At 45.3% G+C, this 22,457-nt stretch overlaps 1 protein-coding gene across 3 annotated transcripts; it reads left to right on the top strand.

Annotated features, from left to right (window-relative positions):
• Positions 1-5,088: 5,088 nt before the first annotated feature.
• pcdh12 (protocadherin 12) lies at positions 5,089-21,869 on the top strand. Of its 3 annotated transcripts, XM_070963495.1 has the most exons (6): positions 5,521-6,811; positions 6,944-8,422; positions 12,436-12,527; positions 15,338-15,489; positions 19,632-19,796; positions 20,090-21,863. In XM_070963495.1, exons 1-6 carry the CDS (start codon positions 5,555-5,557, stop codon positions 20,347-20,349), a joined length of 3,405 nt encoding a protein of 1,134 aa, XP_070819596.1. In that variant the 5' UTR covers positions 5,521-5,554; the 3' UTR covers positions 20,350-21,863. The 3 variants fall into 3 exon arrangements, with proteins under 3 accessions (XP_070819593.1, XP_070819596.1, XP_070819595.1); XM_070963492.1 differs by having other exon boundaries at positions 5,089-8,422; positions 20,090-21,869; XM_070963494.1 differs by having other exon boundaries at positions 5,521-8,422; positions 12,439-12,527.
• Positions 21,870-22,457: the final 588 nt, after the last annotated feature.

Here is a 22,457-nt window from a genome sequence, read left to right on the forward strand (position 1 = left end):
AAACCCGTCCACAGATGCAGGAGAGGAGGCGAGGGAGGAGGAGGCAGGATGAAGAGGAGGAGAGAAGGAGGAGCAAAGTCTGCAGAAATGTTTATGGGGGGGGGGGGTGATGAAGTGGACGAGGGGAGGAAGGAGCAGAGAGGTCAGAGGTCAGCATGTAAACAAACAAATCAGCATTTCAGTGGGACAATAGAGGTGGAGGTGAACGGGTTCAGCTCGTCACTGATTGGGTGTCAACTGACTCGTGTCATCACCTGTTGTCATGTGGGATCCACCAATGAGACGACGGCTCTGACAGAGGGTCGTGGGTGAGTTAAAGTGTCAAACTTTTTTTTATCAGTTTATTTCTGCTGCTGTTGTGTCTGAATTTCAATCAAAGAAATCACTATAGATTCCTGAAATAACCTCGTAGCACTCACAGCCAATGGTGGTCAGCCGCTAGCCAGCATGCTAGCAGATTAGCTTGGCTAACCCTGTTAGCTATCTGACTCTTGTCTCGCATGTTGTCTCAGCAGGAACAGTAAGGCGACTTTGGTTGGTTGTTATTGTCAACAAATCCTATGAAAAAAACCCAAACCGACACTGTGAGTGTGTCTTTAAACACTTTCTGACGTCTCGACTTCAGCTTCAAGCCCATTGATCCCTGAAGACGCAGGGAAGTTCATTTGTTGGGGACTATTTTCAGCAGTGGATTTGGTGCTCTGGTGAGTATTTGGTTCAGCTGGACGGTGTGTGTGGGGTTGAGTCAAAATAAACTACAGAGTGTGTGTGTGTGTGTGTTCATGGTAATGAAGGCACATGTCAGCCAGTTCAACACTGATGTGTTTGGAATAGTTTTTGGACAACAATGGAGCTCCAAAGGCCAGCAGAGGACAACAGCTTCGACTTCTGCAAATTAGATTATGAGACGACTTTAATCCAGGTCACACTGCACAAAGCTAATATGAAAATGAATGGAGACTTCACACACACACACGCACGCACACACACACACACACACACACACACACACACACACACACACACACACACACACACACACACAGTGTATCCTTTCACAGAGAGTGTGGTATTTGTCTTCTTCCACTCTGATCCTTATCTGGCAACATGTGGGTCAGCAGATCAGCTACATCCTGCTTTTAACCACACACACACACACACACACACACACACACACACACACACACACACACACACACACACACACACACACACACACACACACACACACTTTTTTCAGATGCTTTCAGCGAGGCTTCAGGCCAAACATCAGGTGGATTTACTGTTGCAGTGCTAATGGCTGCTAATGAGGTCACATACAGTTGCAAACACACACACACACACACGTTCAGGTGAAGCTCTGGCGCCACTTTTCCACATGAAACCCACAATAAATTGTCTTCCACGGGCTGGAGGCAGGTGAGAAGCTCCTTCTGGGAACACTGGGTTTAATGAACGTTACTAAACAACGTTCCCTGGATGTTTAAACGTTATTGTTATGTTGCAAAAATGTTCTGGGAAGGTTACTTGAACGCTTCACTTAATGTTCTGTAGATGTTAAAATGCCCCAAAAGTTTCATGAAGTCGAGGTAATAGAGAACACAGAAAGTCAGCTGACAAAGATAAAACACAACAACAAAAACAACAGCAGGAACAATAAAAGCTGAGCGCTCGTCTGCAGGAAGAACAAAGACAGTGTGACGGACAGGTGGTGGATGAGAGGACTGTTAGTACTGAGAGCACTGATTGGATAATTGAGAACAGGTGATGATAAAATTGGTGGAAAACCAAACAACGACAGGAAGTAAAACACACAGGAATGCATTAAGGAGAGTTACTACAAAATAAAACAGGAAATGCAGTTAACTAGATTCCAGGCACATTGTCACACAGCCACACACACATTGCTTTTATTTGGCCAACCCTTTATACAAAACAACATATGTTTGCAAAGAGGACTTTCTGCAACCTGAAATCATGAAGGACCATTCAAAGATATCGAGGATCTCAGCCAGCTGACTCCAGACTGTGGAGCAGCTGTGCAGATAAGGCTGTGTCTGCCACTGGTTTTGCATTGGCCTCGAGAAACACGAGTGTGATCTAAAGATCAGTTGAACAATCCAATCAATGCAGCTCAGTGTGCAGTCAGCTGACCCAGAATCAGAATCTGAAACTACGTTTTCACATACAAGGAGTTTGACTTTGTGTTGTGAAGCATAAAGGTCAAAATATGCAAAGCAAATACAAGTTGCACAATATGCACAGTATATATTACACAGTACTACTTTCGTTACTCATAAGAACTGCCATGCACAGATATTGTGTGTGTGTGTGTGTGTGTGTGTGTGTGTGTGTGTGTGTGTGTGTGTGTGTGTGTGTGTGTGTGTGTGTGTGTGTGTGTGTGTGAGATAAAGCAGCATGCTGTGATCTGTCGTCTGTTGCTTATCAGCCATGTTGGAGGAGAAAGGGCTGAAAAAATGTTCACCTTCACCACAAACTTTCCTAAATCGTTGCAGCTGCTGCAGATGTTCTTCATCCAGTCGTTTGGTTCTTATTTCAGTTTTTCCTTCCTGTAGAAACCTGTAACGTCTCATTCATACGTTTCCAGCTGCTAAAAAAAAAAGAAAAACAACTACAAATTGTATTATGAATGAAAGCAAATGATGGAGCAGTGAACGAATGAATGTTTGACTGTAAGTCTGGAGGTGAAGAAAGCTGTCGGTGCTCGCAGGAAGATGGATGCTACGTGCTGTCCTGACCACACAGGCCTTCATACAGGTGGTGGATTAATTGGGAACAGACGTGTTCCTGTGTGTGTCTGCAGAAGCATTCGCTTCCTGTAACTTATTCAGCTGGGAGTGTAGTCTCTCATTCACTCTCTCTCTCACACACACACACACACTCACTCACACAGGGCCAGTTGATTGGCTGCAGACAGGAGATTGATGGTGTTTGTTTTGCTGATAATCTAATCTGATTGGCTGACCTCTGCTCTGCCTGGAAGATTCAGGTCTGGGTCTCCTGAACAGGCGACTGCAGACATCTCAAAGGTCATTTGGAGATCATTTCAAATATTTCTACCTCTGTGTACGATGTAGTTTTATATATTCAGGGATAATAGTAGTAATAGTTCTTGAGGAGTTTGAATCTGCTTTTCACTTCCCGTCCTGAACCACTAAGACAACATTCAGCAGACTTTACAAAGTCATTTTTGTGCCTAAACTTGAATTAAATTTAAACTTTAAAGGCTCCTCAGATCACCTCTGAAGTTGGGAAGACTGGTTTCCAGAGCAAAACAAGCTGAAGCTGGAGATACTCGTTCCCTCGCTGATCTAGCTGTTCTGACGTTATCTTGTTGTATTATGTTGTATATTTCAGGAGAAGGAATGAGACGCAGACCAGGGACTCTGTAGTCCATGTTCAGGGACTCTAACCCCGACCAGGACACCTCAGAGTTTTTGTATTTTGCTAAATCAATTTTCGTTTTTATTCTCTCAAAGACTTTTTAGCTGTTATCTGATGTTCATTTTATCCTCTCTGATTGAATTTTGTGCTTTCAGTTCGTCCACTAAACCAAGTGTAAATGTCTCATATATTTACCGTCATCCCTGTCAGTGATGCCTTGCTCTTCTCTGTCGCTGTCTCCTCAGTCGTCCGTCTCTCTGTCTCTCTCAGTGGACGTCTTTCGCTGGCAGAGGACAGTGCTGATGTCTTTATGATTTAAACAGTCCTCCTCCCTCTGAGCCCAGAGGAAAGTGATACGCTTGAACATTCCTCAGCCTGATTCGTTCTCAGCCTGCAGGACATTCAAGGGACCAAATGAAAAATAAGCGCAGTGCATGCTGGGAAGATAAGTGTATCTGCAGCTGTTGAGTTCAAACTGGTTTTAATGGTTTTCACTTGGTGTCTGCAGGTTTCTAATCCAACAATAGCGAGCAGCTCAAACAGAGGAAACAGAAATAAACTGCCATGCAGTATTTACACCTGGAAATCTGTGTCGTACGATATTTTCCTCGTCGTCTTTTTGGGGCTTTGCTCGAGTTTGCAAACTTCCACTTTAATTTCTATTGAGTTCCAACTTCTTGAAGAAAAATAAATCTGTTAATATCTTACAGAAATTACATGAAACTTGCAGAAACTTCACAAACATTTACATGAAACTTTTCTTAAAGCCATAAATCTGCAAATCTTTCATGCAAACAAACTCTAAATGGATCAAAGTGACAGAATCCGTCTTCTGTGCATGCTGTCTATCCGATTGACTCGATACAGACTTACTTCACGAGCAAACCTTTAATTGCAGAGGAATGACTGAGACGAGCTCCTGCCATGGTTTGCTAGAAATGTTTTGACGTGGTTGGAGATGAATACTGCAGCTCCTTATAATTACATTTGGGAAAAAGCTGGAATGCGAGTTTTCTCACATTAAGGACAGACTCCTGAAGTTCCAGCATTCACTTCATAGCTGGCTGAATCTTCAGGGATTGTTTTTCCCGAGTCAAAACAACCATATCATCTCGGTCATTTCCAAGGACATTACAATAAAAACTACTGTTTGTTCAAAGAAGAGAGAGCTGTCATTGTGTTGGGCATCCTCAACCGTTTTTATTTCAAGAATACACAGTTATAATTTACACACTGAGCAAAAAGCCTGTCTGCTTTCACAAAGCACAGTGTTAGAGATGACTGAAGGCTCTGAAATTGTTGGCGTATTCATGATGACCTGTTATCTGTATTTGTATTTTCACTGTCAGAAGCCCAGACCACACGGCACTGCGATGGAGTGCAAATATATGTTGAGTTCAGCCCCGCTGGGATTTAACCTCACACAAATTTCCCAGATGATTTAAGGGCTCAGACTTGAGGTTGTGATGAGTTTATGCAGACTGGAAGGGGGAGAGAAGCTTCGAGTGACACAGCGGCGGTGTCGTGTTTCTTTGAAAGCACTCCAGAGTTGTGGCGAGTTTCCTCAGGGCAGGAGGGCTTTTCTTTGTGTTGAGTCTGGAGTCATTTGCATATGACCCTCCTCCTCCCTCTGGATTGGCCGGGGCCCCGCTAGCATGTGGAAACACACATCCAAACTTTCTCAGTCGGAGCAAAACTTTTCTGAGTTGAGGATGAAGTGAGAGGCAGGACGCCAGCAGCTGTATCAGTGAGTAACAACAGCAGGCAGAGAGAGGCTGCGAGCGTATGAACAGAGAGAGGATGATTTCTTAATTACAGCTTTCTAGAACTGTCTCCTGACCAGGCTGGAGGATTATTTTTTACTAGGTATTTGCTTTAGAAAACCAACCACTTTCTCCACTTGGTCTGGTTGTGATTGTTTTTGTGTGAAGAAGCTGCAGATTCTTTGGAAGAAAAATAGGATTTGATCATCTTTTTTTGATAATGTGCGTGATAGTTAGATGGGATATTTCTCACTTCTATTTCAAAAGAAAGCAGTTTTAAAGTCATTTTAAACTTGAACGAAAAAATATTCCATCTCCTTTTCTTTTAAGTGGTTTTTAGAAATGTCTGTTTAGTAGTCAGGAGATTATTATTACTTCACATCATTATGCTGCTGGCTCTGCTTCTGGTTCTGAGTCTTTGCTCTGATGCTCGCTCCTCTGAGCCATCGTCAATAACTATCCAGTACCGGGTTTGGGAGGAGCAGCCTGCGGGAACCCGGGTCGGCCGTCTGGTGGACGACCTCCGGCAGAGAGATGAAGGCGGGTCTTTGGAGGATTTCCAGGTGGTGGAGCACGAAAAAGCCCTTCCCTTCTCCGTCAGCACTCGAGACGGGGTCGTCTCCACCCAGGGCCGGCTGGATAGGGAGGAGCTGTGCCGGGGGTCGGACCTGTGCGAAGTGGCCTTCAGCGTCCTATACAGGAAAAGTGGTGCTGTGAACTGTTTACGGGTTCGTGTGGAGGTGATGGACCAGAATGATCACAGTCCCAGCTTCCCCAGTGCGGTGCAGGAAGTGGAGATCTCTGAGACAGCTGGCCTCAGGATGCGAATCCCTTTGGACCGGGCGGTGGATCCTGACGCAGGGCCTAATGGCCTCCAGACCTACTCGCTGTCTGTCAATCAACACTTTGCTCTGGATGTGACTGTTGCTCCAGGTGGGACAAAGCAGGCAGAGCTGGTGGTGATCAAAGAACTGGACAGGGAGGTTCAGGCCTCATTTGACCTCACACTGGTGGCATGGGATAAAGGGAACCCTCCCAGGTCTGGGAGCACATTAGTCCGTGTTAATATTCAAGACTCAAATGATAACAGCCCTACGTTTGAGGACAGCACTCCAACTGTGGAGCTACCTGAGGATACAGCTCGTGGGACAACCATCATCAACCTGAAGGCCACTGACCCAGACCAGGGTGCAAATGGGGAGGTGGAGTATTCGCTCAGTAAGCACACACATCCGGACGTTCGAAGGCTCTTCTCTGTGGATCCACAAACTGGAGCGGTGAGCCTCATTGCACCTCTGGACTATGAGGTCAAGCCCTCTTACGAAGTAATCATACAAGCCCGTGATCATGGACCTAATGCGATCCCCACACACTGCAAACTGCACGTCAAACTTACAGACGTAAATGATAACGCACCAAGGATACACATGACCTGGACTCCACCCAACTCACCTGTGGCGACTGTGCTGGAGGGAGCACAAATAGACACTTTTCTAGCTCTGGTGATGGTCTCTGATGCAGATTCAGGACAAAATGGCAAAGTTACAGCACATATTCAAGAAGGATCGGGCCCTTTCCGTCTTAAACGTATTCATGGTGACAATTACATGATTGTTACTGATGGCCTTCTTGATCGAGAGAAGGTAATGCAGTATAACATCACGCTCCTTGCCCAGGATTATAGCGATCCTCCACTGTCTTGTGTTAAACACTTGCTTGTCCATGTCCTGGATGAGAATGACAACGCCCCTGTGTTCTCCACCTCCCTCTACAAGGCATCCTTTGAGGAGAACAACATGGCAGGCTACCAAGCTCTCAAAGTTGAAGCCCATGATGTAGATTTGGAGCTCAGCGGAAGGGTGTCCTACTTCATACGCAACTTAAATGAAGCAGAAACTGACACACAATCTTTCTCCATCCACCCGACCAGTGGTGTCATTAGTGTCCAAAGTCCTCTGGACTACGAGGAATCCCACACCTACTCTTTCATTGTGGAGGCCGTTGACCAAGGCCATCCACCTCTCACTAGCACGGCCACAGTGCAAATCGACATCCAGGATGTGAACGACAACAATCCAGTCATCAAGGAGCCAAAACCCAGAAAGGGCGTGGCCTCTCTAAGTGTACCTGTCAATGCAGACAAGGGGGAGATTGTGACCGAGCTGGGGAATGACATGGAAGAGGGATCCACCACTTTGCCGATCAGTCACACAGTCAGAGAGGGATTTGTTGGATTCCTTGCATCCACCATAAAGGCTGAAGACTCGGATGCGGGGTTGAGTGGACAACTCAGCTACCTCATCACTGATGGAAACCCACATGGACTGTTCTGGTTGGACCAGGATACAGGCCAGCTGTTTGTGAACACCACAAATGCTACTGAGCTAATTGGGAAAACCTTTAAGGTGAATATTGCTGTGTCTGACATGGGCAGTCCCAGCCTGACCACCGAAGCGACTCTGGAGGTGACTTTCATCAATCTCAGGGACCATCTGAAGAACTCGTCACCTGGTAACCGAGGGCAGCTCAGCTTCACCATGATGATGGCAATCTGCTTGGGCGCTACCTGCCTGTTGCTTCTATTGGCCGTCGCTTTGGTAACAACGTTCTGCCGGCCAGAGAAACGTGACAACCACGCTTACAACTGCAGACAGGCCGAATCGACCTACACCCGCCATCCACGGCGCCCGCAGAAGAACATCAGGAAGTCTGACATCCAGCTAATTCCTGTCATCAGAGGACGAAAGGAGGAGCCTCCTGAGGATGATAGTGAAGCCCAGCCATTGGCTCCATTACCAATGATGTCAGAGGATCAACAAACTGACAGACAATACACCTTAACGCCATCAGTCATGAACACAAGTTTCCATTCCCAAAGTTACCCAGAGGGGGATGCCACTCAGTCTGTCACCCACCACTGCAGAACGCTTCGGAAACCTGGGAATATTGAACTTGATGGAGCTTTGCCTCTGACACCTGCCACGTCATACCGGACTCTCCGGAAAGCCAGGAACCCTTCATCATCCTCTTCAGTCTCACATTCGAGCACCTTGAAGCGGCAGACTCGTGCTGATGGGGAAGAGGCAGAACCGCTGTCTTCATCATCCCAGGCGACTCTCAGGAGGCCAAAGACCTCAGAGGGACGAGGGGGGCACGATGCAGAACATCAGCAGATGCTTCGGAACCTGGTTCGACTGTCCATGGCTGCGTTTGGAGACTCCATTGAGCTTTCGTCCGCTTCCCCAGAAGTGCAGGTGAGTTGCAGTATCTTACCTATTCTTATCTACTTCTTTCCAACAACCACAGTAATAAATTTTTATTCTTATTCCATAGTACCTGTACCTTAAACTAGGTAGTTCAGAATTGTATTCATCAAAGTGTTTCTGTTCACATTTGTATTCCTGTGTACATTTATTCTCACAGAAACGAAGGCTTTAGTTCTTACACTGTTGTCCTTGTAAATGATGTTTTTTAGAAAACAATTAAACTTATCTTAAGCAAAAGAAAGACACAAATAAGTTTCCATTATCTTATGTTATGTATGCGGTTATAAAGATGGATTTCTGGAGTTGAATGCAGTGCATGCTGGGAAGTAACAAGCTTGCAATGTCTTTTATAGGAAACATTATTAATTGGGTGGTAATGAGTGCTCGGTTTGCTCAGTTTTATTTTACAAGCTGAAACTCGTGATAACAAGTTCTGAAGCTGTTTTCAAGGCAGAAAAACTGCAAGTTGATTTGACAAATACGTCCATTTACATTGCATTAATGATTTAACTGAAGGTGCATGATGATTTTTTAATGTCTTCTTATTTACATTCTGCTGCTGGCTCTCATTTCAATGTAATTTACCTCCATTTAAACTGTGTGATCACATTTATTTCAACATGTGCTTACAGTTAGTGTTGGAGTAATTAAGTGTCCCCCTGCAGGCTTTGAGATTAATCTGAAGTGAAGTCCATTAGAGAGTAGAGAGTACGAGCCCCCCCAACCTACTCCGCCAACACACACACACACACACACACACACACACACACACACACACACACACACACACACACACACAGAGCAGCTTCCCTTACATTTTCCCAGCAGCCTCTCTGCTTTTTCAGCCTCCTGTATGATGACTTACTCAGACAGCCTGAAGGCTGGAGTCGGGTGGAGGTGTGTGTGTGTGTGTGTGTGTGTGTGTGTGTGTGTGTGTGTGTGTGTGTGTGTGTGTGTGTGTGTGTGTGTGTGTAACTAGGTGACAGATGACTGTGAAGCAAAAAAGCAGTGAGTTTATTCAGGTGCTCATGTGTCAGATGGTAATCCCCCCTGAGAAACTCCGACTGGCCTTTTTACTGAATATCGCATATCAGATTTATATTGAAACCAGGAGAGGAAGAGGAGGAGGAGGAGGAGGAGGAGGAGGAGGAGTGAAGCCTGTAGGATGGGGGGTCTGAGGAGGGTGGGGTGAGGCCAGCTAAAGTAAGCTGTGAGCTGTGAGGTGTTTGTAGTGTAAACTAACACCACTCCGACACGCTGCTCTGTCACTTACAAATGACCCAAAAATCACTTTTACGGAGCTGCAGCCGGAGGGAAGAAAAGCAGCTCAGGATAAAAACAGCAGCTCGCAGCACAGAGCAGGATGTTCAGCCAGAGCGCAGCCTGTCAGCGACGAAGCCTGCGTGCACACAGATTTAACCAGCAGAGCAGGACTGCACAGTGACCCCAAACACAGCAGAGCGCTGCTTCATCAATCCCTGCTTAAGTGAGCGGGCAGCTCCGTGTCATCAGAGCGAATGTGTGATAGGAGTGTGAGCTTTACTTCATGGTTCATGTTTCAAGGCTGTGCATCTTTAGGCTTATCAAATCTAAAAACCAAAACATGCTGGTGGAACCACTCAAGACTGAGTGCGGGGGGGCACACGGGTTTGGGTTGCAGGACAATCTCAATATGAATTAATCCTCAACAGGAAATAGTCCCCAGCTAATGTATCCCACCTGTTTGGCTGATATTTGCTAAAAACTACAGTGACCAGCCTTTAATATATTTGATTTTCATGGGATTTTAAGACAAAGAGACAAAATATGGAATTAAATCAGAATCAGAATCGGCTTTATTGGCCAAGTACATGTTCACATACAAGGAATTTGACTCCAGTTTAAACATCCAATGTACTTGCACAGGAAAGAAAAACATAAAGCTCAACGAGGACAAAAAGACAAAGAAAAGTGAAGCAGTGTAAAAATATAAAATAAACACAGTATGATGAGGCACTAAACAAACCATACAGTGAGTGATGAAGATAACATAAACAATAACCTTTAATATTAGTCATTATTACAGAAATCTGTCAAACTTTCATGGCATAAATACCCTCAGAGGGCACAGCTGCAGTATTTTAGTTAAACAAAAATGGGGCTACTTTTACTTTTCTTCATTTGGAGTGTTCAAGTCATATTTGACTGGTATAACAAATAATGGTGAATGGAAATCCCTGTTCAGGACAGAAACAGTGGATCAAAAGACAAAAGTTTGCTTAGAATATTTAGAAATTCATCACAACACCAAAATTCAGCATCACTTGTTCTGTGTCTGTGGGCTCCAACAGTACCTGACCAAAGCCGATGGAGCCACTGTAGAGCTTCAAACTGCCGATTATATCTAATAAACCCTGAAGAACGTTCAGATGCAACTTCACGATCAGAGAGTCGTGATTTCAGTCATCTTGGCATCAGAAACGCACATTTAACACTAGAAAAGCTGCGCTGGTTAAAACACAGACCCACGTCATTGAGGGCAAAAGCTGCTGCCAACGCCCAGCAGACAGAGAACAAAGAGCTCGGCCAGGTCCCACATCCTCACGTGAATCCCATTAGAGAGAGGAAGAGGCCTTTTTCTTTTTACCCAGCATCCCCCTCTCCTCCTCCGCCCTCCCAGTCGGCCCAGTTGGCACTCCTCGGGCTTCAGACGTTTCTTCTCTCCTCCCTCGAGGTTGCAGAGGAAGAGGCCTGCTGAACGCCTGCGAGGAGGGGGATTTACTGTTCACCTCCACCTCAGCACACACACACACACACACACACACACACACACACACACACACACACACACACACACACACCTACCTCTTCCATTTGTCCATGTTCGGAGCCCATCCTAGGAGGAAACCAGCCAGAGAAGAATAGGCTTTTACGTAGAGGCTATTTCCTGTCTCAGCAGCATGCACGTGCAAAAACACACAAATGTCAGGGCTAAAACAAAGCCATATATTAGCATGCGAGCACACACACACTTACCTTCACCAGTGTGTGCGTGTGTGTGTGTTTCCTCCCTGGTGTGCAGTGTGTATCCGCTGTATAACAGAGCTGTCAGCAGAAAGCTGGGAGCAGTGAGACGGACGCAGCCGCTCGGTTCTCACACTGCGAAGCTAAAAGGACAGAAAAAAAGAAAGTGATTGTTCGCTCTGTACCTGAGCGTCGCTGAAATCAGCTGCACTCACTGTTCGAGCAGCTAAGCCGACACAAAGACACACTCGCTGCTCCAGATTTACTCAGTCAAACCCAGCAGAGGCTCGGAGAGCTTTGAGGGTCAGAAGCATTTACATCAAATCTGACTTCAGGTTGAACAGGACAAACCCTGCATCTCTAACCAGTTCAGTTCTGGTTTTTAGTTAATTTATTATGGAATCAATATTAATCAACTGTCCGTCACATGATCTGCATAATCTCAAGACACCTCCAAACAAGTTCAGTCCAAGTATCAAAACCACAAATTCTGGATTTCAAAGTTTCCTTGAAAGCTGTGGAAAAATATTCAGGTTGATGTTTCAGCTGTCGGCTTGAAGTACAATCAACAGTCCAGCAAAGACAACCAGTGAAGCACTTTCGACTGTAGACACCAGTTTGGCTTGGTGGGACGATCTATTCTTTGGTTTGTTGTGTTGTCGGCATTCGGGGTGTTGAATGGCTCCACATGCGGAGGAGACTTGTGAGGTAGAGCTCCGGCGATTGGTCGGTTCATTTGTTCGTCGGTTGTTGGAGGGTTCTTTGCTGATTGTTTTGATAGTTGATTAATTGTTTCAGTCATTTTTGCTGTTTCCGGCTTCTTGGCAGACCAATGAGAGCAAAAAGTCTGTTTTCAATAAAAATGCCACATGAATGTCTTTATATTTTGGGATCATCTGATGATCTGAATGAATAAGACTTTAGATAATGTGTGATGTTGTTCTAACCACGTTTCCTCTCTCTCCGTCACCTCCTCTTCCTCCTCTTCCTCCCTGCAGCAGATCTCCCAGCTCCTCTCCCTCCTCCGGCAGGGTCAGCTGCAGCCGAGGCCCAACTTCAGAGGGAACAAATACTCCCATCGCAACGGCAGGTCAGTCCCACTCCTCCACCCTCAATATACTCCTCCAAGCTCCATCCTCCACCCTTCATCCTCCTCCTCCTCCTCCTTGTCCTCTGAAGTACAGACACAACAAAGCCACAACAAAGCAAAGGAGCTGGATAGCCGTCTGTGCGTGACAGTAGAGCATTTACCAACGCGAGTTTATCGAGATTTAAAATGAAAGTCTGGCAAATGTCAGCATTACCTCAAAGAAAAGTTACTCATTTTAAAGGGGTTTTTTAAGAGAAAGTGAAAAGCTATGCGGTGAGCAGGACATCACGGCGTCTGTCTCGTGTGGCTTTCCCAATGAAAACAGTGACACTACAGAGGCGCAGGGCTTCATTTGTGGTTTCTCTGTTTTCACCACCAGCGCACATGATGTTGTTTTCAAGCAGATAGACGTCACAGCAGATTTTCTTACAGATTAAGATATATATACATATATACATATATACATTCACAACTTCTTTATTTTAATATCTAAAACTGCTTTTGACTTCAAAGGTTCACCTCAGGGTCAGTGTCAGTACGCTCGCTAAACACAGCCGCGGCCTCTTCCTGTTGGCCTGTTTGAAACTTTCAGCTGGACGTCAGAGCAGAAGATGTTGATGTGGACACTCTCCTCCTCTTCTCCGTCACTCTTCATCAGCAGAGTTTGTTTCAGAGCCAGCTGGCTGCAGGTTTCAGACTGTGATCGCTGCTGCGCTCCCTGATCAAACCAGGCTGCCTCTGATAGCAGGACAGGCAGACATCAGAGGGGAACGCCGCCTGTTTTAAGGACTCACAGATGTTGCTCCTGAACCAGGACAGTCCAGGTTAAAGCAACCAGTCAGACGGACGCAGTGTGTGTCCTGTAGCAGCCTGGTGTCCTTCGCACGGTGAACCTCGCTGTGCTGTGATGCACCACGTTTCAACCTGGAGGCTGCAGAGTTAAACAGATGTGCCTGTGATCAGGATGAGCCTCTTGAGATGCAGCATCTCATTTTCAGGATCAGCCTGGCAAGTCATGACATCGTTTGTCAAACGTCAGAGAGCCGTGACGAACGGAGGTTTAAATATGGGAAGCAGACGGTTTTCGTGCTGCTGACAGAATCACCAGATCAGCAGCAGAGTGACGGAGAGCCAGAAACAGACGATGATTCGTTCATTCTCCTTTCCACAAATGTAAATACGACTCCCTAATGTGGATGAAACTCGTCCCCTCTTTGGTCACCTTTGTGCTGTTTACTGTTATAGGCACAAACAAACAAACAAACAAACAAACAAACAAACAAACAAACAAACAAACAAACAAACAAACAAAACCAGTAAAACAAACTTCACTGTCAGCCTCTCAGAGTGGTTCACTGTGGAAATAGAAACGTCCATCTTCCTTTTCAAGGTGAAAACAGAAGCTGTGCATGAGTGAATCCACCCGGCTGGTGTTCATGTTTCAGAGGGAACTTTTGCTTTTCGTTGGCGGAGACAGAAGCCGCCGCTGATGAATGTCTTCCTCGCTGTTTCTGACCGACTGACCTGCAGTGACTGAAATAACAGCAACAGACAAACAGGACACAAAATCCAACTCTCAATGTCACAGGAAGAGTGTCTCATAACCCCTGAAGTGTGCAGCTGTGTGTGTGTGCGTGCGTGCGCGTGTGTGCGTGCGTGCATGCGTGCGTGCGTGCGTGCGTGCGTGCGTGTGTGTGTGTGAAGGCAGGTTATAGCAGCTCTATCTGAATGATTCAGAGTCTCTGACAGGAAGCAGCCACCTCAGCATCACCTTGGTACTGAGATTAAATCTGACATCATCTTGATACACACAGGGCACTGTTTCAACACACACACACACACACACACACACACACACACACACACACACACACACACACACACACACACACACACACACACACACACCTTGACACCCACAGTAGGTGCAGTCATGAACTTTTCATGTGGACGTCAGATCAGAAAAAGGCTCGTGTGTTATTATGAAAGAGGTTTTTGTCATTTACTTGATTTCTTCAGGTGTTTTTAAAGTCCTGATGTTTTTTTAAACTGACTCTGTGTTGAAAGCTCTTCTTTAACACATCCATGAAAGAGTCGTGACTCGGACAGAAGTATAATCATCTCCTCACCTCTCACTCAGATAAGATTTTAATCTTCGGCTCTGGGACAAAATGAGGTTGTATGTTCGCTTCAGGGTGACTAACTCGTCTGTGAGCTCACCGTTATCTGACGGGCACTTCCTGTCTGAGCGTGCCTGCAGCTCCACGCTGATGCTTCAGCTCCACAGGGGTATTAGTGTGTGTGTGTGTGTGTGTGGGTGTGTGGCGGGGGCGGGGGTGTTATCAATGGATTTGTCACCTAAAACCTCAGGCATGTTATCACCATCTTATCTCACGACAGCAAACCTCTGGTTTTGAGTCATGTCTGTTTTTTCTTATCAGGATTTATGTTGTTTGTTTCTTCTGTGGAAAACAAAGCAGCTCTAGAAATTCTACTTTTGATTTTTGATGTTTTCATTAATGTAGGTGCTAATTTTCTATTTCATTAGAATTAATATTTATAATAATAATAAAAAGATAATAACATAATAATGTCTGCATCAATGATAATTCTTGAGATAGAAGGACAGAACGCGTCTGTAAGTCCCTCTGAGACAGATCTGTGATTTTGTGCTGTGTAAATAATACTGACTTGACTTCACTGGTCTAATTTTCTGGTCCCCTGAGCTCCAGGAGGAGTGTTAATCCTCTCATGCTCGTTGGGAAAGTCATTTTGATGCTAACTGACGGTTGTGTGTGCATCCTGTGCAGATATGGAGGCCAGGACTGCTCTGACTGGCAGAGCACCAAAGACAGCGGACACGGTGAGAGCGAGGCTGGGGATGTGGACTGGGAACCAGGAAGAGACTCACCCATAGACCCACAGCTGGAGGAGGGCCTCAACAACCTGCTCAACAGCACTGGTACGCCCACATCTGTACTCTTAATTAATTGGTAAAGCCAAGAACTGAGGTCACAAATTGGACCAGTGGTTATGGTAGGATCCACAGAAAAACATCCTGCAGCCAGTGGTGTCTAGCTTAGAGTAGAGTTTAGCCGCGACCTCCTGGTGAAACTCTTTGATTCATCAGGACAAAAGCAGCTGAACTTCGACCCCCGCAGAACACACAGGCCGCTCGCTTACAATGGACGCATACTGACAAATGTAGAAAACAGGAAGAAAGCAGGAAATAACACAGTGGCAGGTTATACATCCACATCCACCCACGCACTCCACTCATCTGGGTTACTGACTACTACTCATAACTACTGATAGACTTTCCTTTTCCTCAATCTCAGTGATCTGGAATTACTAAGACAATTACAACGTCTCATCGTAACCATTTCAGCTAATTTCTACAAACAAGCAGAGTAGTTTCATCAGTTTACAACGCAGTACTGAGTATTATCTGCCCAACAGGAAGTATTAGCTTGTTTTGTTGTTAGCCTATTGTCTTAGAATAATTACCATGTTTAGATTTGATATTAGAAGGCTACCATTAAATTTAGTGCTACTAGCATTAGCATGTTAATGTTAGCTTGGTGTTATTAGCATGTTCATGATGTTAGCATGTAAGAGCTATTTGCATGTTAGTGTTATTGGAATGTTAGCAATTGCATTATTAGCCTGTTAGGGTTATTAGCATGTTCATGTTAGCATGTCAACATTGTTAACAGGTTTTTAGCATGTCAGGGTTATTAGCATGTTCATGTTAGCATGTCAAGATTGTTAACAGGTTTTTAGCATGTTGGGGTTATTAGCATGTTTATTACTACTCTATTAGTCTGTTATCATTAGGATGATAGTACTGCTATGACAGTGTTTGTAGCATGAACGTGTCATTATAATTTGGATTTCTAGGTGTTACTCTCATGACATTAGCATGTTGTTTTAGTAGCATGTTAGCAATACATACTGCAACAGCACAGCAGAGTTTTGGCAGTGGTCAAACCCCCCGTGCTGTGTAAAGTTAGGGCCATGGCGGGCCAGAGGATGGGTCCGCGACTGTTCTAGATACCATTTTAATCACTGAAGCGTCCATCTTTACAAAGACGTTTTAGCATCAAACGCGCTCCAGGCTTGTTGTTGAGCTGGGAATTCCACAGCGGTGTGTGGGCCGGTTTGTATAATGTCCGATGTGTGTGTGTGCTTGTGTGCGTGCGTGTTAAACAGTTTCTTCCTGGTATTGTAGTGGTCGGACCCCTGGGGCGAACAGAGGGGCTTACCGCCTGATGATGGTAGAGCGAGCTTCACTTAATGACAGGGGAGAGAGAAACAAAAGAGCGAGTGGGAGTGTGGTGTGTTACATGTGCGATGCTTGACTCACCTCTAACCTGCAGGCTGTATCATGAGTGTAACTCACACCAGAGTACTGTGGCAGCTCAGTGTGTGTGTGTGTGTGTGTGTGTGTGTGTGTGTGTGTGTGTGTGTGTGTGTGTGTGTGCTGAAGCTTTGATGAGGCCGTCACAGTAACACATTCCTCCCTCTCGGTCTTATTTTCCCAACCTGTATCTGCCTCTTCTTCAGGACTGTCATGGTGAATCATACAAACACAAACCGGGCCCTTTGTTCAGGTCTGCAGATGACGTTACGGGTGCTGAGAGCAGAGTGTGAATGATGATGTGCTTTCTTCTTTAAAGGAGCTCACGGTGGTGGTGTGTGTCATATTTTACCGCACTGATGTGGAAAACATACGTACTTGCTTGCAGTTTTATCAGTGTTTGGAATCAGGTGACTTACAGTAATTCTACGACTGTGGCGTCTTCAAGCTGCACCTGAAGACTTGAACCTTTGGATAAGTTAAGTAAAAGCAGCATCATATATCTTTAAACCTGATATTGGCTGATTGTGACAGCTGACATCAAGCTGCACCTCTTACTTCCACCAGGTCACACTTGAATTCACGTATTTGCCAAGGATTTACACCATCCCTCTCTACGTAAACTAAGGGATGAAGAGAAGTTTAACTTGTAGTTTAAACACAGAGGAGGACGCTCACACCGGCGTTAAAGAGCAGACTTTCTATCTGTGGACGATCTGCTGAAACTCGATGCGTTTTGTAATTGAAAGAGCGTTTTGTGAGGATCTGCGGTGAAATACTGCCAAAACAAAAGGAGGAAAGAAGAGGAGGGGGTGAACTCCAGGGGCGGTCTGTGCCACACTGGGTGTATATGTATATGCGTGTGTGTGTGTGTGTGTGTGTGTGTGTGTGTTAGTAAGCTAATTCTCAGCATCTGCTTGTGGTTAGATGAAGGAGACTGCAGCTCTTCAGATCAGTCTGAGCTGCTGAACCTTTGCATTAGTCTGGCTGGAGCTGCTGGTTTCTGTCTCATTCACGCTTTACGTTCAGCGAAACAAAAGTTTTTCTTTTAGGAGCTCTGAACGCAGCTTTGTGTCAGCTCAGTGACAGAATGACATTCAAACATCGTGTAAAGAGTTTCAGAGTATTGACTAAACCTGGAGAGCATCACGAGGTCCTTCAACAGCCTCTTCATCTACTCATCAGTAACTTAACACCCTTTTACTTCTTATTAATGGAGAATGCTTTGAATGAAGTACTTATACTAGAGCCTGACATATACATCAGCATGGATATTAATGAGCTGACAGACAGTCAATGTGTGGATGCTGTAAACGAGTCATCAATTGATTTTTTAGCCATAGTTCTCAATAACCAAATTTAAATGATCTTTATCTAACCTCTTGAAACATAACCTGATAAATCCAGGTGTGATTTGTTAAAACTGTCTAATCTCAATAATCTGTATCGGCCTCATAAATCCACTTGAGGCAGGTCTTTAATTCTGACTTAAATAGAGTTGGTCCTGAAAACATCTGTAGTCTGATGGCGTGTGTTTGTACTGCAGATCTGAGGGTCCACTTATGGGACTAAAGTGATGCTATAAACACAAATAATATATTAAATGTGCATAAAATACATTTGAGGCTTGAAGTTAACATTCATTGGAAAAGTGTGTGAACTGCAGCCTGTTTCCATGTGCAGACAGAGAGTGAAACAAGCCGTCATATGTTTTCTGTTCTTAATCTCGTTAATGAGGATATAGACCTGCCGTAATGGCGTCTGTGCTCCTCGGTGTGTTTTCATGAATGAAAGCCGTGTTTTCTCTCCTCGCCTTCCTTTACAAACCGGACGTGTGAACTGACTCCAGCCACACGCTGAGAAACGCTTCCACTGCTTTCAGATGAAATTAGATCAGATGGAACTGAAATAGCTTCAGCGTGTTGTGCAAGAAGATAACAAAACACGACCAGGAAGAGGAGGACATAAACAGGATGCGACGAAGATAAGATCAGACAAAATCAGTGTTAAAGACTTGAATTTCTCCCCATTCTGCCTCATAGACGACATGTTTCACACTGAATGAATGAATGAATGAATGAATGAATGAATGAATGAGATGTGTAATTATCTCTGATGAGCCTGTTTGTGACTCACACACTCGGCTTGTGTGTCTTCACTCGGACACACCCGGTGTTTACGCCTCTGACACCGGCTGGAATGTCAGACTGGAGGCAGCAGAGTTTTTTTTTTAATGTCGGCGTGGACGTGATGTTCAGCCGTACGCTCGCCGTGGATGGCAGGAAAAGCCTGTTGACAGCCGCCAGATAAAACCACTGTGTCGCTTCCTTCTTCTCTTCCTGCCTCATTCTCATCCAGCAGTTAGAGAGAAGCTACGAGGGAAGATCGCTCTGAATCTGCTCTGGAAACGGTGCATCAGGACAGGAAAGGTCTGGACGGATCACGAGATTTTCTAAATGAATGAGAGAAAACTGGGAAAACCTCTGAGGAGCATCGACATGAACAGTAGTAGAGATGATCGCCAAGACCCTGAAGTGACCAACAGTCATGAACCTGATTTTTACAATGATATAAATCAGAAACCCTCATATCTGAGAGGCTGGAACCAGAGACATCTTTGCTCGAGAAGTGCCTTAAATGGTTAATAGTTGGTAAAACTGTCGGGTTTTGTTTCCTGGTTAATCTGGATTCATGTTCCCGGGCCCTGCTGCAGGTCTGATGTGGATCTCTTTCTCTCTCTGCAGACGACGTCTTCGTGGAGGCCGACGATCCGGCCTGGATGGCCAGACTCTCTCTCCCGCTCGCCGCAGATTACCATGACAACGTTTTTGTCCCCAACGGGCCCCCGTCCCCCGAAAGTGAGCTCCTTCCGCGGGACGGCCTGGACTCCTCGTCCTTCTCCACGTTCGGTAAAACACTTTTTAGGATTGTAGCTGTTATCTTCATCTCTGATCAATCCTTCAGCTATTTTCTTGAATAATCACCTACCTGCTCTGTGGTCCATAACACATCAGAAAATAGTGAAAAATGTTCAAATTTGACTTAATCAAAGTGCTTCCTGTCCAACCAACAGTCCAAAACACAAATATATGGAGTTTGTTATCACTGAATAGTAAGAAAATGCACAAATATTCATATTTTTGTTGCTGTAACAGGTGATTTTTTTTTTTACTGACAGTTCATCTCCTCCTCTTCCTCTCAGGTAAGACTCCAGAGAAGGACGGCCCACTGGGCGGGGCCCTGCTGTCTGAGGTCAGCACGCTGTTTGAGATGCTGATGACGCAGAAGGCCGACGCCCACCCCGGCCCCCGGCCCGACGTCCTGTACCGACTGTCCGCCGCGTACCGGCGCTCGCTGGGCCTGGACGGCTCGTCTGCGGCCGCCACAGGTAACGCGCCGAAGAACTGCGGGAACGCCGAGAAGAGGGCGGGTCTGGCTCCACCTGCAGGACTTTATCAATAAGTCTGCTGATTGAACACTGGAAAAGACTGAGAGCTGATGCAGAGATGATTTTCTGTGTTTGAGGCGTATGTTGGGATTTTGGAGGCATTACATGATGTAAATAGAAACATGAAATACTTAAATGTGCAGTACCGCCGTGGTAAACTGTCTTTGTAGAATCGGAGGTTAAATGTAAAGGATGTGTCACTTTCAGCATTTCTGTGCCGATGAGACGACTGAAGGTCTGAAGATGCCTTCAAAGCGAACATGAAGCTCATTTCCATCTGAGTTCGACAGCGTGGGAGCTTCTGTAGTCCACCACCGTGTTCATACACAGACTCGGGTTCAGGTTTCCACCCAAAGTACCTTGAGGAACCTTCAGTCTCAGGAAAGACCTACAGGGTTCCTTCAGCCTGCTGTCGTCTGCACACCGTGCTCCTCCAAAGGTTCCTGCAGGGCAGCGAGACGCCTGGAAACTGAACTTTAATCAACATGTTGGGACTTTTTCCTCAATCTTCACCTCTGAATACTTCTTTTCTCCGACATCATGGTTTGTCACAGCCTCTGTTTGTCTCCTTGTCTTCTCTGGCACCCCCTAAAGGCTGCTGTGTTCATTGCACGCTGAAGTACAAAAGTGTTGGACTTCAGAAGCAACATGCTGATCACTGAGACCTGAGATCTTACCCAGGCTAAAACCTGTTTTGGAGACCATTTAAAATGAATACAGATGTGATGAAAATGACAGATCCTGTTGAAAAGGCGCTACAGCACAGCACAGCACTGCTACATCAATAGATCAGGAAGCATCAGACACTTCAGTTCAGGTTTAATTAACTGTTAATGAATGGAAAAGTGTGGCGGAAGGAGGAGAAAGACAGAGACAGAGAGTCTGCAGACTAAAAAGGGAAACTGGAAGGAAGACGGAGGCAGATTTAGTTCCAGAATATTTACTCAGAAAGATAAGTGAGGCGGAGAAAAACAGACAACGACGTGAAGGAAAACAGGAAGTGACGGCAGTTAGCATTAAAGGCGAACATGAAAGTCGAAAACGTGTCCGGTGTCCTCGCTGTCTCTCAGCAGGAACAGTGAAACTTCACGGATCCAGTTTGGAGGGACGAGCCGTCGGTCAGGACGTAACAGACTTGGCTGTAGTTTTTGTTGCTTGGTTGGGAGAAAGCGTGCCGGCGACTTGCAGGAAATGTTGCTTTGTCCTTTTGTTTTTCCTGAAGACTGAACAGAAACGAGCTGAATGTGGGGAAGAAAAGGTGTTTGTTGACAGTCGAGCGGTCAGTGTAAATCCACCTCCTCAGAGCGAACCCCATCGCTCTGTTCACTGATCCGCTCCAGCCGACTCTTAAGTTATTGGTTTAACTTCTATCCAAACTCTTACTTGTAGCTCTTTTTTTTATTTTTGCTGTGTTTTCCAAACCAGACGAGCAGCACTTTGTACAGTCTTTGTAAAACTTTTTGTATCGAGAAAACTTTTCTGAACCGTTTTCATTTGTGACTTTTCCAATAAAGTGAGTAACACGTTCAGACTGAACTTCCAAAGAGGTCATCGTGTCTTCATGTCGTGTCAGGTGGAGAAATCAAACCTCCAACAGCATTCAGAACTTCATTGGAAAAACATCAAATTTTAAAATCCATAAGTGTGAATCCTCTGCTGGGTGAAGGCGTGTGTGTGTGTGTGTGTGTGTGTGTGTGTGTGTGTGTGTGTGTGTGTGTGTGTGTGTGTGTGACTGTACAAACATCTGCTCACATTATGGGGACTCTCCTCTGTGGTTTTAAACATTTGGTCTCCACAAAGCTAACTGTTTATTCTGGGATGAAGATTATTTGTCGGTAAAGGTTAGAACGATGGATGTTTTAGGTTGAACCTCAAAATAATCAATTGTCAGGAAACACAGTGTGGATGATAACTGCCAGATGTTTCCTTTGTGCAAAGCGCCATCTAGTGTTTGACACACACTTTACACTCAGATAGACCTTCACCCAAAACATCGACAACAGCACAACCTGGTGGCAGCTTCAGGTAACAAACAGCGAATTAAGATTAGTCTAACAATGAATAAATGAGCAGCAGTCTGATTGATATTCTCTTATGTGCATGATGAAAAACTCTTCAGATT

This window comes from Chaetodon trifascialis, chromosome 5 (assembly GCF_039877785.1).
Source record: "Chaetodon trifascialis isolate fChaTrf1 chromosome 5, fChaTrf1.hap1, whole genome shotgun sequence".
NCBI classification, from domain to species: domain Eukaryota; kingdom Metazoa; phylum Chordata; class Actinopteri; order Chaetodontiformes; family Chaetodontidae; genus Chaetodon; species Chaetodon trifascialis.

What these genes read in the sequence shown, in the direction of transcription:
- pcdh12 (XM_070963492.1), top strand. Translation starts at nt 5,555, where the DNA reads ATGCTGCTGGCTCTGCTTCTGGTTCTGAGTCTTTGCTCTGATGCTCGC. An exon ending in CAACCTGCTCAACAGCACTG is followed by an intron (nt 15,490 to 19,631) that starts GTACGCCCACAT and finishes CTCTCTCTGCAG; the next exon opens with ACGACGTCTTCGTGGAGGCC. An exon ending in CTCGTCCTTCTCCACGTTCG is followed by an intron (nt 19,797 to 20,089) that starts GTAAAACACTTT and finishes TCTTCCTCTCAG; the next exon opens with GTAAGACTCCAGAGAAGGAC.